The sequence below is a fragment of the Chiloscyllium plagiosum genome, unplaced genomic scaffold, assembly GCF_037043375.1.
Source record: "Chiloscyllium plagiosum isolate Xiang-an unplaced genomic scaffold, Cpla_swu_hap1 HiC_scaffold_1, whole genome shotgun sequence".
NCBI lineage: Eukaryota > Metazoa > Chordata > Chondrichthyes > Orectolobiformes > Hemiscylliidae > Chiloscyllium > Chiloscyllium plagiosum.
The window spans coordinates 34520796-34533243 of record NW_028270139.1 but is presented as its reverse complement, the minus strand read 5'-3'; the positions used below and the strand labels follow the sequence as shown (position 1 = coordinate 34533243).

General features: G+C 38.5%; 1 protein-coding gene across 1 annotated transcript in view; it reads left to right on the top strand.

Annotated features, from left to right (window-relative positions):
• The window catches only part of antxr2a (ANTXR cell adhesion molecule 2a), a 235052-nt gene extending 224394 nt beyond the window's left edge, over nucleotides 1-10658 (top strand). Inside the window, exon 17 of the mRNA XM_043696278.2 lies at nucleotides 8781-10658. Within this exon, the coding sequence (XP_043552213.1) occupies nucleotides 8781-8819 (39 nt within the window). The 3' untranslated portion in view covers nucleotides 8820-10658. The remainder of the gene's footprint in view (nucleotides 1-8780) is intronic.
• The last annotated feature ends 1790 nt before the right edge of the window (nucleotides 10659-12448 follow it).

The following is a 12448-nucleotide window of genomic DNA, read 5'->3' as shown; positions in this document are numbered from 1 at the left end:
ACACATACTATGTGACCACTACCTTATGATCATGCCCTCTGCTACAACATAAAACCAATTAACTAGAAGATAAATAACATGTAGAATGGCTTTGTAATTACATTTCGTATTGCTCTACATAAGGACATGGAGAATAAGAACGGGAGAATGTTGCAACTTTATAAGGTATTGGTTAGGCCACACCTAGAGTATTATGTTCATTTCTGGTCACCACATTACAAGAAGGATGTAGAGGCTTTGGAGAGGGTGCGGAAGAGGTTTACCAGTATGCTGCTGGATTAGAGAGTATGAATTATAAAGATAGGCTAGAAAAACTCTGGTGTTTTCTCTGGAACGGCAGGGGCTATGGGGAGACTTGATAGGAGTCTATAGAATTACGAGATGCGTAGATGGAGTTGACTGTGAAAATCTTTTTCTCGGAGTTGAAATGTCTAATACTGGGGGACATATATTTAAAGTGAGAGGGGCAAGTTCAAAGGAGATGTAAGGGGCAGGTTTTTTATTTACACAGCCTGAAACACACTGCCAGAGGTGGTGGTAGAGGCAGATATGACAGGAACTTTTAGGTATGCACGTGAATATGCAAGATTGAAGGGGTAGGGTATGGACCCAAGGCAGGCAGAAGGGATTGGTTTAATTTGGCATCATGTTCAGCACAATATTGTGGGTGCAAGGACCCATTCTGTGATGTACTGTTCTATGTTTTATGTAGAAGTAGACTATAAGGCCCAGTCATGCCTGCTTTGTTATTCAGTATCATAATATTTCACTTTCCCACCCACTCCCTATATCATTTTGATTGCATGGGAGGCCAAGAACTCTGTCTCCAGCTTCAGTTTGTTCAATGCTACAACCATTGAACTCATGGGGTAGAGAATTCCAAAGATTCACAATGCTTTGAGTGAAGAATTTTCTCCTTATCTCAGGCCTAAATTATCAGCCCCTTACCTTGAGATTGTGTCCCCTTAGTCTAGACTCCTCAAGCAGAGGAAACAATCTCTCAGCATCCAGTGTCACAAGCCTATTTATAATCTTCAACATTTCAGTGAGGTCACATCTCTTCAAAGGACAATTCTGCCTCTTTCCAAGGAACCCATACTGTGAACCTTCACTTGTACATTGTTCAGTGCTCTTTCAACCTCCCTTAAACCTGAGGCCAAAATTACTCACATTGGTCACATCAAAGCTGTGTATAATTGTCAGAAGACTTCTGTCTACCTATACTCCAATTACTTTGAAAGATCAATGTATCATGTATTTTCTTCAATGCTTGCTGCACCTGCATATAGGTTTTTGTGTTCCTTGTACATGTACACCCAACTCTCAAGTCAACGCGTGCATTGATAAGTTTTATTGCTTTTAAAAATATTTTGCTTTTTATTCCTAATGAAAAACCTTAAACTTCTGCACATCTTAGAACGTCTGTCACCTTGTTGCCCACTCACTAACTTTTCTACATCTCTTCTCAGCATCTTTATAACCTCCTACCTTGCATTCCTATGTAAGTTTAGAGTGAATAGCTCTAGCTGTAGCACTGATCCACCTACCAACTTGAAAATGCCATATTCATGCTTACTGTCTGTTTCCTGTTCATTAACCAATTCTGCATGAGCCGCTATCTATTCCCAACCTCTTGTGTGGCTCTTTACTAAATGTCTTTTGGAAATTGAAGTACACTACATCTACGCATTCCCCTTTATCTGCCTCATTAATTACAGCCCCAAAAATCTGCAATAAATTTGTCAAAGAGAACCAGCTAAGTATCATTAAAACAGAGTTTATGTCACAGTTGTACATCAGTAAATGAATGTCGAATTCCAGATCTGCTGTTAAAATGAGAAAGGCAAGCACTTGTGAGTAGCAACCAAAACAATTCATGCTCTAGATGTGTGACCAAGAATATGGCCATGATTGTGACCAAAGACAAGAATTAGACTTAGGAATTAAACATGGGATTATATTTTCTTTCTTTTACTAATCATAACAAAACATGTCAAAATGAATATGACGTGTATAAAGGAGATTATGAACCACAGAAATGTCAGATTTAGGAGTGGGCCTTAATGTTAGAAAGTGAAGGATCCTGGTACAATGGCAGATTAGAGCCTGAAGCATATTATGGAGACTCTGATTGAGATGTGTCACCAGTATAATGAAGAACTAAAGTTTTTAAAATTCTCATGGGAAGTACGCATCATTGGCAAGACCACTATTTGTTCCCCATCCCTGAGGCGATGTTGGTAAACTGCCTTGCTGAATTGGTGTAACCCCTCCCATAATTTGCTATTCAGTTGTATCCTGTCTGTTGAATGTAAGTTTGCTTGATGTTTGACCAGGAGATTGATTTCCCAGTGTGCTAGTAACAACGAATAGCAAGAAATACTTTAATCTCTCATTTAACAATTTAGTGTGTGCTGATACTGTCGTCTTTCTCAAACAAGTAGTTGTATCACAGTGTGATCTGTTTGAAAATGTTTTAAACTTCAATTGCACTAAAAATAGCATAGATTAGTGGGGGAGTGAGGGACTTGACCACATGATTTCAATAAGCCTATTTCCAGGATTTCTGAAGTGATCAGGGAATCTGCAGTAGGTGGCCTGAAGTTCTGCCCTGTCCACAATCTATTTAACCTTCTCCAAAACCTGCTGAGGAGGTCCAGGATCAACACGTTGTTCTGCTTGGTTTTCTTTTTGTTTCATAAATGTCTCAATTACAATTATGCACGAGGTCTCTGGTAACTGGCTGTTTAGTTGAAGTAGTTGCATTGGTTGTTTTCTTGAGTAATCCATGCAGAACTGTGCAGAGGTTTGAGCTTTCACAATTCATCCCTGCTCTACCATCAACTTTCAACAAAGTCAATTTTAAAATAATTATTTCTGGCTTATGGATGATTTGTGCCTGTATTAATTGTCCAGTCCCAGTTGCTTTAGAAGGTCTTTAGTGATTCTTTTCCATCAACTAAATCTCTTGTTCGGGCACTTCAGGATTTAAGGAGGAAGTTTTTCAACTTGTGTCCGCTAATTCACTGGTGGATACATAGGACATTAGGAGCCTGAGAAATAGATTGTGACCTTCAGTTATGTCAGAAAGTCTTCCAAGATCTTTTGGACCTCTTATTGGTTACTGCTGGCAATCACTGAGCATCCATCAAGCTGTGTAAATGGTCACCCTACTCTTGCTTCAGGACCAAACAGGAATATAAGGCTGTGGGATGGCAGCCTTTCTCAGATTATCAGTTTCAAGCATGTAGCCCAAAATGCAGAAGTATACATGAAATGAATAGACTTCTACATGAATGTGCAGCTGATGTTCAACTATATGGAAATTGGAGCCTGTTATCTTGACGTTATTATGATCCCTTCACTCTGTGGCAGTCATTAATTTCTACTTTCTTTCACGTAGATCATTGGATCAGAATCTGACTGCTTTTAAAGCCCTTAATGGAAGCCACACTTAGTAGCTCTGGTCAAGTCATTGAATTTCTTCTTAACATCACTGCAATGTGATATAAGCCTCCTGGCATTCATGTGCTGTGTTACCTTTACCCACTGTTGTGCTGTCTGGCAGAGCACTCTATGTCCATCTGTGAGGAGCAACAGTTCTCTCCTCCTGGTCATGTCTTTTAGCAATATCTCAAAAGCACCATCAGAGAAACATTGAACTTTGTGTCACAAACAGTTTCCAGCCCACAACAGCTCTGTGTTCTAACATTCTACAGAGGCTTTTCAGAGGGACAGGATCTTTCAAGCCTCTCTGAATTTCCTGCCCTGCTTTCCCAGTGGTTGAGCTGCAGATTATAGCATGAGAATTGTTCACTTAGCTTTCTCTGTGACAATCAGTAGCTTAGAAAACCAAATGTATTGTTCCTGTAATGTGTTTTAAACAAAATCAGTTTACCAATCGATTATCATAAATAAGTATTTTAGTATCACATCCGTAGTTGAAGTTGGATGTGACTGTATCACGGACCCCAAAATCAGCATGACAGCATTAGGAACAGATCCCTCTAAGTTGCTGTCTAGTTGCTGTCCAGTGCAGGTACCACTTATGTGTCCACATGATCTGTAGAGAACTCTGGTATACAGAATAAACATCGCTCAGCTACAGTATATGTGAGTGTGAAACTCCTTTGCACAGTGAATTCCATCTTACAAAATCATAACTGAGGACATAAATAAGCACTGAGTATACTCTAACAACCTTTGTTTGAAAGCAAGGCTATCAAACCTCTTTCTCAAACCACACTAATCCACACCCTGAATCTGAAGAAGTGTCTACGTGAGATGCTTTTCTCCCTTCAATTATATTATAGATTGACTTGTGTACATAGTGGTGTCATTGTAGGAGAGCTCTTTGCATTGTCAAGCCCATGTAAAAGTTGCAATTATTTATTAATTTCCCGGTCGCATATAATCCTTGTATTATGTGGCAACTTTTCCTTTTAAGATATATGTGGCAAGGTTCTGGGAAAGTGATTTGCCTGGAAATTCTTTCCAATTTGACATTCTGTCTTTTATAGCATGCAATAATTATATATTTGCAATCATGACATTCCCACGTCCAACATCCCAATCTATTTCTTGCTATGACCCGTTAATATTTCTCCATGTCATTAGTGACTTTGTTTAGATGTTATGTTTGCAGCTGAAATATTGCGTGATGTTTATGTATGTCGATGAAGGTCTCCGCCTTCTTGACCTCTCCCCTCACCTGAAAAATGGTGACATACAGGTTTAACTCATCACCATTAATCTCTTTCTAATCTCCTCTGGGACTGTGGTAATTTGATCTTTACCTTTAACCTTACTACAACTTTGTAGTAATATTTACGCACTACTTTTGAACTTTTTAAAAACTCCTTTGCCTTCTCGCCCTCCCGCCAGGGTCTTTGAGAATGAGGAGATAATGTTGATGGTCTTTACCATAATTGCTGGTAGATTTTGATTTTGCACATCTACAATGTCAGATATGTTGAATTAGATATTAATAAAGCACATAAGGCTATTGAATTTCTCTTACTGGTAGGGCAGTACTTTAATAATAATTAGGAAAAGCAATTGGATCAAGATGATCCATCAAGAGACACAGAATTGGAAACATCCATCTGATTGGATGGTCTAATCCAAAGAGGAAAGAGATCCCAGAAGGTGCATTTAAAATGTTGAGCCCTTTGATGGAAATGAAAATCAGTAGAGGTGTACAACAGGTGAGCAATCCCTGCTAAATTTAAAAGTTTCACCAAATACAAGCATAAGTGGGTCTCTGCGGAGGAATTATTCAACAGATGGATGGAACACCACAAGCAGGCTTTCTGCCCAGCAATACACCATCATGAACTGGAACTATATCACCACTTACTCACTGTCACTGGACTAAAATCCTGGAACTCTCTTCCTGACAGTGTGTGGGAATACCTGCAGCAGAAGAACTACAGTAGTTCAAGAAGGCAGCTCAGCACTACCTTCTCAAAAGCAACAAATGCTGACATTATCTCCTCATTCTCAAAGACCCTGGCGGGAGGGCGAGAAGGCAAATGAGTTTTTAAAAAGTTCACAAGTAGTGTGTAAATATTACTATGAAGGCAAGAGCACATTATAAAGGAAAAAAAAAGCAAGACATTTACAGAAGGCTTAGCACAAGCAGAGTTCACATGGTTTTGTGAAGGGACATCATGTTTGACAAAATTCCACGAATTCTTTGAGGACAGCATTTAGAGGAAATGGAACAGGTAGGTGTAGTGTATTTGTATTTTCAGATGGCATTGAGTTAGGTTTCATATCTCAAAATAAAAACTGCACAATATAAGATTGAGAGAAATGTTACCTCATGAAATATTTGAATCATGCAAGCAAGTAGAATTAAATAATTCATAAATATTATCAATAATTTTCAACCCTCCATTAAACTTAAAGCCACAATACTTGCAGCCAGCGTTCATTTCCTAGCCATCACAGTATCTCAATTGGCATAAGACAACAGGCATAAGTTAACAAAAACTACTTATAAAAAATTGACGGTACACTTCTGCACAAAAAAAGCCATCACCCCAGACATAGCTTCAAACTAGTGAGGTCATAGCTAATGAATTTATATTGCATATGCACACAACCGGAACATTTGAACCAGATGGTTGCTTCCCTTTTTATCACATTTCAGATCTCAATATCAGATTTAAACTGAACAATTAACACACAAAGTCCAATACAATAGTGTTCACTACATTTACCCATTTAAGTAGCTTATGAACTTATGCAGCCTTAAGCTAAGCATTCGACATTCATTTGCAAGGAATTCATTACCTCTGTGATTTCAAGTTTTTCTCCCTCCCAGTTAGCTGCATATTTATTTGCTGACAGCTTTAAAACTGTTCTTTCTTATTTGAGACTTCTTTTCCACTCTTCTGTTGCCATCTCCCTTTCTCTCCAATACCTCCTGAAGTCTTCCTCTCCTTCAACCCCCTTGCAGTTCCCTTCTCCTATCATCCCTCTTCTTCATGTTAGATGGCCCCCTGCTCTGGTCTCCTGCAAAAGACATGTCCCCAGTACCCGAGAAAAGGCAAAGTGCAAGGCCCTCTGCAAAAGACATAGGGCAAGGCCTCTGAGAAAGATAAAGGGCATAGCCCCTGGCAAAAAAACATGGCTCATGGCACCTGGCTAAAGATTCCCATAGCCACCGTTTCCTTTCCTAATTGCTCACGGCTTCTCCAATCACAGGTTGTTTCACTGCTGTGTTTGTTGGTGCTAAGCTCACTGTGATTGGAGGAGTACCTCCTCATCAATTCTGTCCAAACACAGAAATTATTGGAAAATCTCAGCAGGTCTTGCACCATCTGTGGAGAGAAATTAGAGTTAATGACTCTGATCCAGTGATTCTTCTTCAGGATAGAGTTTCTGAAGAACAGAACAGTGTGTTACAGATCAAGTAGCTGGGTCACATCATCACACCTCCTTGATATCCTCCTCCTTCCTCACACATCCTGTGGTTGGAGAGATCTAGGGAGCAGTTAGTTTTGGATCAGTTGGGAAACTCTCCTGTTCATTGTGTCATGGATTAGATAAGCTCCAATTGCTGAATTTGGACTGTTCACACATTGAAAAAAAAGCTTCTAATTCTGCTTCATTATAGTACCTTCATCCTCTCCATGTTGCTGTTTCCAGTATTTTTTTAAACTGGTGCTGTAAATTTGGCCAATACACATCACTGAAGGAACAGTGATACATTTCCAGGTCAGTGGCTTGGCGGGGAACTTTCATGTGATCGTGTTCCCATGTATCTGCTACCCTTGTCCTCCAAGATGATAGTGGTCTAAGGGTTGGAAGGTGCTTTGATGAATTTTTGCAGTGCATGGTGTAGATGCTACACTGCTGTTGCTGTTGCTGCTGAGTGTCCGTGGTGGAGGGTCTGGATGTTTGTGGATATGGTGCCAATCAGTGAGCTGCTTCATCCCAGATGGCATTAAGTTTCAGAGTATTCCATCACGCTCATGATGTGTACTTTGTAGTTCGTGGACAGACTTTGGGGTGTCAGGCAGTGAATTACTCGTTGCAAGATTCCTAGACTCTGACCTGCTCTAGCAGCCATGATTCAGTTTCTGGCCAATGGTAACCTCTGGGATGTTGATAGGGATTCAGTAATGGTAATGCCATTGAATGTCAAGGGATCACAATTAGATTGTCTATTATTCGATATAGCCATTGCCTGGTACGTGAATGTTACTTGCTACTTGTCAGCCCAAACCTGATATCATCCAGATATTGTTGCATTTGGACTTGGATCTCTTCGGTATTTGTATCAGGTACGATTTCGGTGAACAGCAGAGAATTGTCTCCCTGATTCCCATTGACTCCAGTTTTACGAGGGTTAGTTGATGCCACACATGTTCAAACATGGTCTCGATATCAAGTGTCCTCTCACCTCTGCAATTCAGTGTTTTGTTCATATTTGAATGAAGGCTGTAATAAGGTCAGGAGCTGAGTAGCCCTGGCAGAACTAAACTAAGTGTCATTGAGCAGATGTAAGTACTGTTTGCTGGCACTGTTGATGATACCTTCAACCACTTTGATGATCAATATTAGACTGATAGGGTGGTAATTGGCTGGGTAAGATTTCTTCTTTTTGCGTCAAGAACATGCTTGGGCAATTTCTCACATTGTCGGATGCCTGTATTGTAATAGTACTGGAACAGCTTGGCTCGGGATGTGGCATATTCTGACCTTCAGTCTGGAATGTTGACAGAGCCTATAGATTTTACAACATCTTGAGACTTTCAGTCTAGTCCAAACTGGATCTGAAGCCAGACATCTGAGGTGAAAGATCAGTGCGTCATTGCACAATCTTAAAAAAGATCCTTCACTACTATCTGTTACTGTCACTTGTATGCTATTTTTTGTTTACTTTTATTGTTTATATGGAGGTATGGATGGAATGTTAACTGTAGCTTTCTGCAGAAGTGACAGGGACAATGCAGGACATGATCGTCTAATTATGTTTAACCCGTTTACTCCAGTAAACTCAATCAAACCCAAAAAGCAAATAATATTAGCTACTGGGAATTCTGTCCATATTGTGAAACTATTAAGGATTTTACTTGCTGTGGCTTAATTATTACAATGACAGGTTTATATAAAAAGGTGAGGGAAAAAAATGAGGGTAGTTAATGTATTTAAATGTTGCTAACAATTCTCATCTTCCCACTTATATGCTAATGGTAGTTGAATTATATATTCACAGAACATTGTTACTTTATATAATGTTTTGCTATTTTCCCTTTCATTTGCAGGGCCGCTGCATAAACTTCAGTCGAGTCCAGACACAGTAAAATTGAAGAAGTCAGAGCTGTTTTATTTCTTTACTACCTACTGAAGAATGATAAAGGATTCTCTACTTCCAACCGACATCAGTAATCTTCTCTAAAGATGGGCGAAACACTGTCTTGGTGATGCTTTTTGTTAACTCATCACAAAACTGCAGCAACAGCAATACAGATTTCCCTTTAACCCACCAAGAACGTTATGGCGATTTCTTGACAGATGTGTTGCTTTTCTCCTGATCTTCAGCCCAGAGTAATGGCATGCAGCAATGGCAAAAAGTAAACATTAACACTCATCACCCCCTAAAAGAAAAATACATTGATTCTTGGCACTTGAAGTCACTTTGAACTTTTTTCCAGTCTGAATGTAGTCTGACTGTAATGTGCTGTTTTGGGTCATCACATTTTATAGACAGAGTGTATTGTCAGAAAGGAGCCTAATACCCACAGGCGGAGCGACAATCCCACCAGGCCTACCCGGTGCATAAGTTCATTGCCTTTCAGCTATGTCACATTACAAGATCTTTCCAACTTCACCACTTTACAATGCCTTACGGGAGCCGTCTGACTGAAAATCTTGTCATTTTCCACTGAAAAGTGCACACGCATGACAAAATGTAGGCAGGATGCCCCAAGGTATGGGAATCAGCTAGATTTTGCCCTTTAGTTTTTGAAGACACCTTTCTTTCATTATGTGCTGGGAAAGGAAATTAATAGAGCGTTATCTTACAGCAGCACTGCCTGTAACCAAAGATCTTCTGCAGAAATTGAGACATTGGTGCTTTGAGGCCAGGCATAGTGGCCGGTGCTTTGCCATTGCTGTAATCCTGTGTTCAATCGCTCATAACCTGTCATCCTATTGAAGCAGTTGCATTTATCTGCATATTTCTGTAAAACAAATAAATAAGACAAAATAGAGTATTCCTTTTACAATCCAAGGCTGTACAGGCTGCTATCCCCCCATTCTTCAAATCTCCAAGGGCTTTACAGTGTCACAAGCCAGCAACTCTCTTTGCATGAGAATTTCAAAGTTTAATTAATATAATTAAAGGCAACAGCAAGCAGCAGCCTGTGAAGATTTTGCTCATCTTTTTTATGCTTTTTGACATTGAATGACCTATTACTATTTAAGCTTTGCTTGAATTTTTAAAATATACTTTGCACTGGTTTCGTTCGAAAGGGAAATAAAGAGGTACCCTTGTTTGTAACCAAACAATGAAGGTATATCTTCCTGCTGCAGCCTCTTTCCAAAATATTGGGAAAAAATATATTTCATTTTTTTTTTCCAACCGTCTTGTCAAGACGACAATCCCAAATGATGTCAGTATGAGCAGAAACACTGTGGGGGAGAAGAAAGCAGCAGCTGAGAAAAAGCTCGAATGATGCAGTCACTTTCGATACTGTACATGAAATGCAAAATGGATATTCGAGTCGAAACCTGACAAAGCGCGCCTGCTTTGATGTGAACTGGTATAGACAATGACCAGTGGCTGGGTCAGTGGGATGTCTCTCTGCGAGCACAGAAGCTTATCAAATGACACTAAAAATAAGTTCAACAACCATCACATTTGAGAGAACAGGCGAACATTTCACATTTGGTGGGCATGCAAGTGCGCGAGATGGGAAGAGCGATAGTGAAAAGTCCTGGTCTAATTATGCTTTTGAGCTGTTCATCAAAATCACATGGGACATGAATGTTTCCCTTGGTTTACATGCAAAATTTATGATGTTGCCAAAAGAAGCTCTGTGTATAACCACTTGCTTAATCTTTTGCTCATTATTGTTTCAGGTCATGGCAAAATTGTAAGTACTACCTATCAATATGTCACAAAATAAATTTTGCAAGGATTTTTGAATCTGTCTGATTTTTATCAGAGGATTGAAATAAAATTGGGGATTTTCAGAATCTGTAGAATTGGGTTTGGCATACATATTTTTAATTAAGGAATTTCCCTGTTTTCCAAAGTCCCCCCTTTTACTTAAGAACCATCTCCATCTAGCCAAAACTTTGTGCACATTTGAATTTACACCAATTTTGAACAAATTTGACTAGTTTAATGTTGCACAGACTTGTATTATCGTAAGAAATTTGTTCCGATAATTTTCTTAACATACTTAAATGTTAATGTTCTTACTTCTAAAAATAATTAAAACAAACTATCTCCAGTATTTATTGTCTCCAGTAAAGCCTATGTGCTTGCTGGAGATCACCATAGTGCAGAGTGCAAATACAGAATTTGGACTTTTGCAAAATCAATGCAGATTATCCATATTTATTCTCGTAATCTTTTTTAACAGATCAGCATAATGTACATTCAATCATGTTTAACATATTATTCAAGACTTAGTGCATACGTCCACATACGGAATAATAACACATAATGTACCTAAGGACACTTAAAACAAAGTAAAATGGATTTATTATACAAAATGACACAAACTGATTTATTCACTGCCAACCATCTCTCCAAAGACCTTGGCAGATAATTTCTTTCTTTAGAAAAATATAAGACAGCAGCAATAGTGAATGAAAAAAAAAGTTCTCTAATATATCAGGCAGGATAATTTGCAACCATAGAAACCTCACTGGACTGAATGACTGTAAAAGCCACATGTGACTGAAAACCCAAACATACAAAAGTATTTAAAGCAGAAAAGCAGTTGAAAATATAGAGACAATAAATTCACAAATTTGGTAGCTTTTATATGCTGTCATATTGCTATGAATTTAAAAAGTACACATTTACCTAACTTTCACATTTTTTTTAAAAAGCACATGCAATTGATGTAGAGTTTCAGTTATGCAAGAGTTTCTGTTTGTCTTTATTTGTTAAGGTGAATACTTAATTCCACTTTCCTTTGTTAACAAGATAAATCAATGTGACAATAAAATTGAATGTATATTTTAGTTGTGACTTCATTTGCAGATAAAAAGTAAATTTACAGACACTTGGCATCAGATTAAACAGGTCTGTGAAATTGAACCAACGTTATAGCGCGCAAGATGTGTTTTAAATGTATCCTCGTAGTTTTTCTCTTTAATTTTGTACCATGGGCAGAATGTTACTTAATTTGGTTTATGTACTGCGCATGTAACCAGCACTTCCAATAGCAAGCTTAAAATAACTTGGACGTTTTGTACACTGATATCAAGCAAAAATTCTGTTGCAATCCACAATCTATATAGCTCATTTTATTTTACAGGTGCATGCAAAACTGTACCTTCCATCCAATTGGGTTTTTAGAATAAAGTGTAGAAGGAAAGCACCACATAAGCCAAATATAGAATGCTGTCGGTTTGTATAAAATGCTATTTTTCAATTCATTCAGATGTGTTCAGTAAACAAACTTAGGCTTGCAGCATATAAGTATGAAGGGCACAGTTCATCTACTATGATGGCAGTCTGAATCCAAGTGTGTTTTGCTTCACTGAGATGCCTTCAAGAGATTTTGTGAAAAGTTAATCTAAATTGATAAGCTTTCTGAAGAAATTTCCAAAGACCTTAATTAGAATTGTGATTGTGACAGTGCGAGATACAGAGATTCACTGCGACGTGGTGATCAATACATACAAATTATTTTACTGAGCATACACAATTTGCTGGAGTATTACAAAGAAATATTTCTTTGCATTGTGG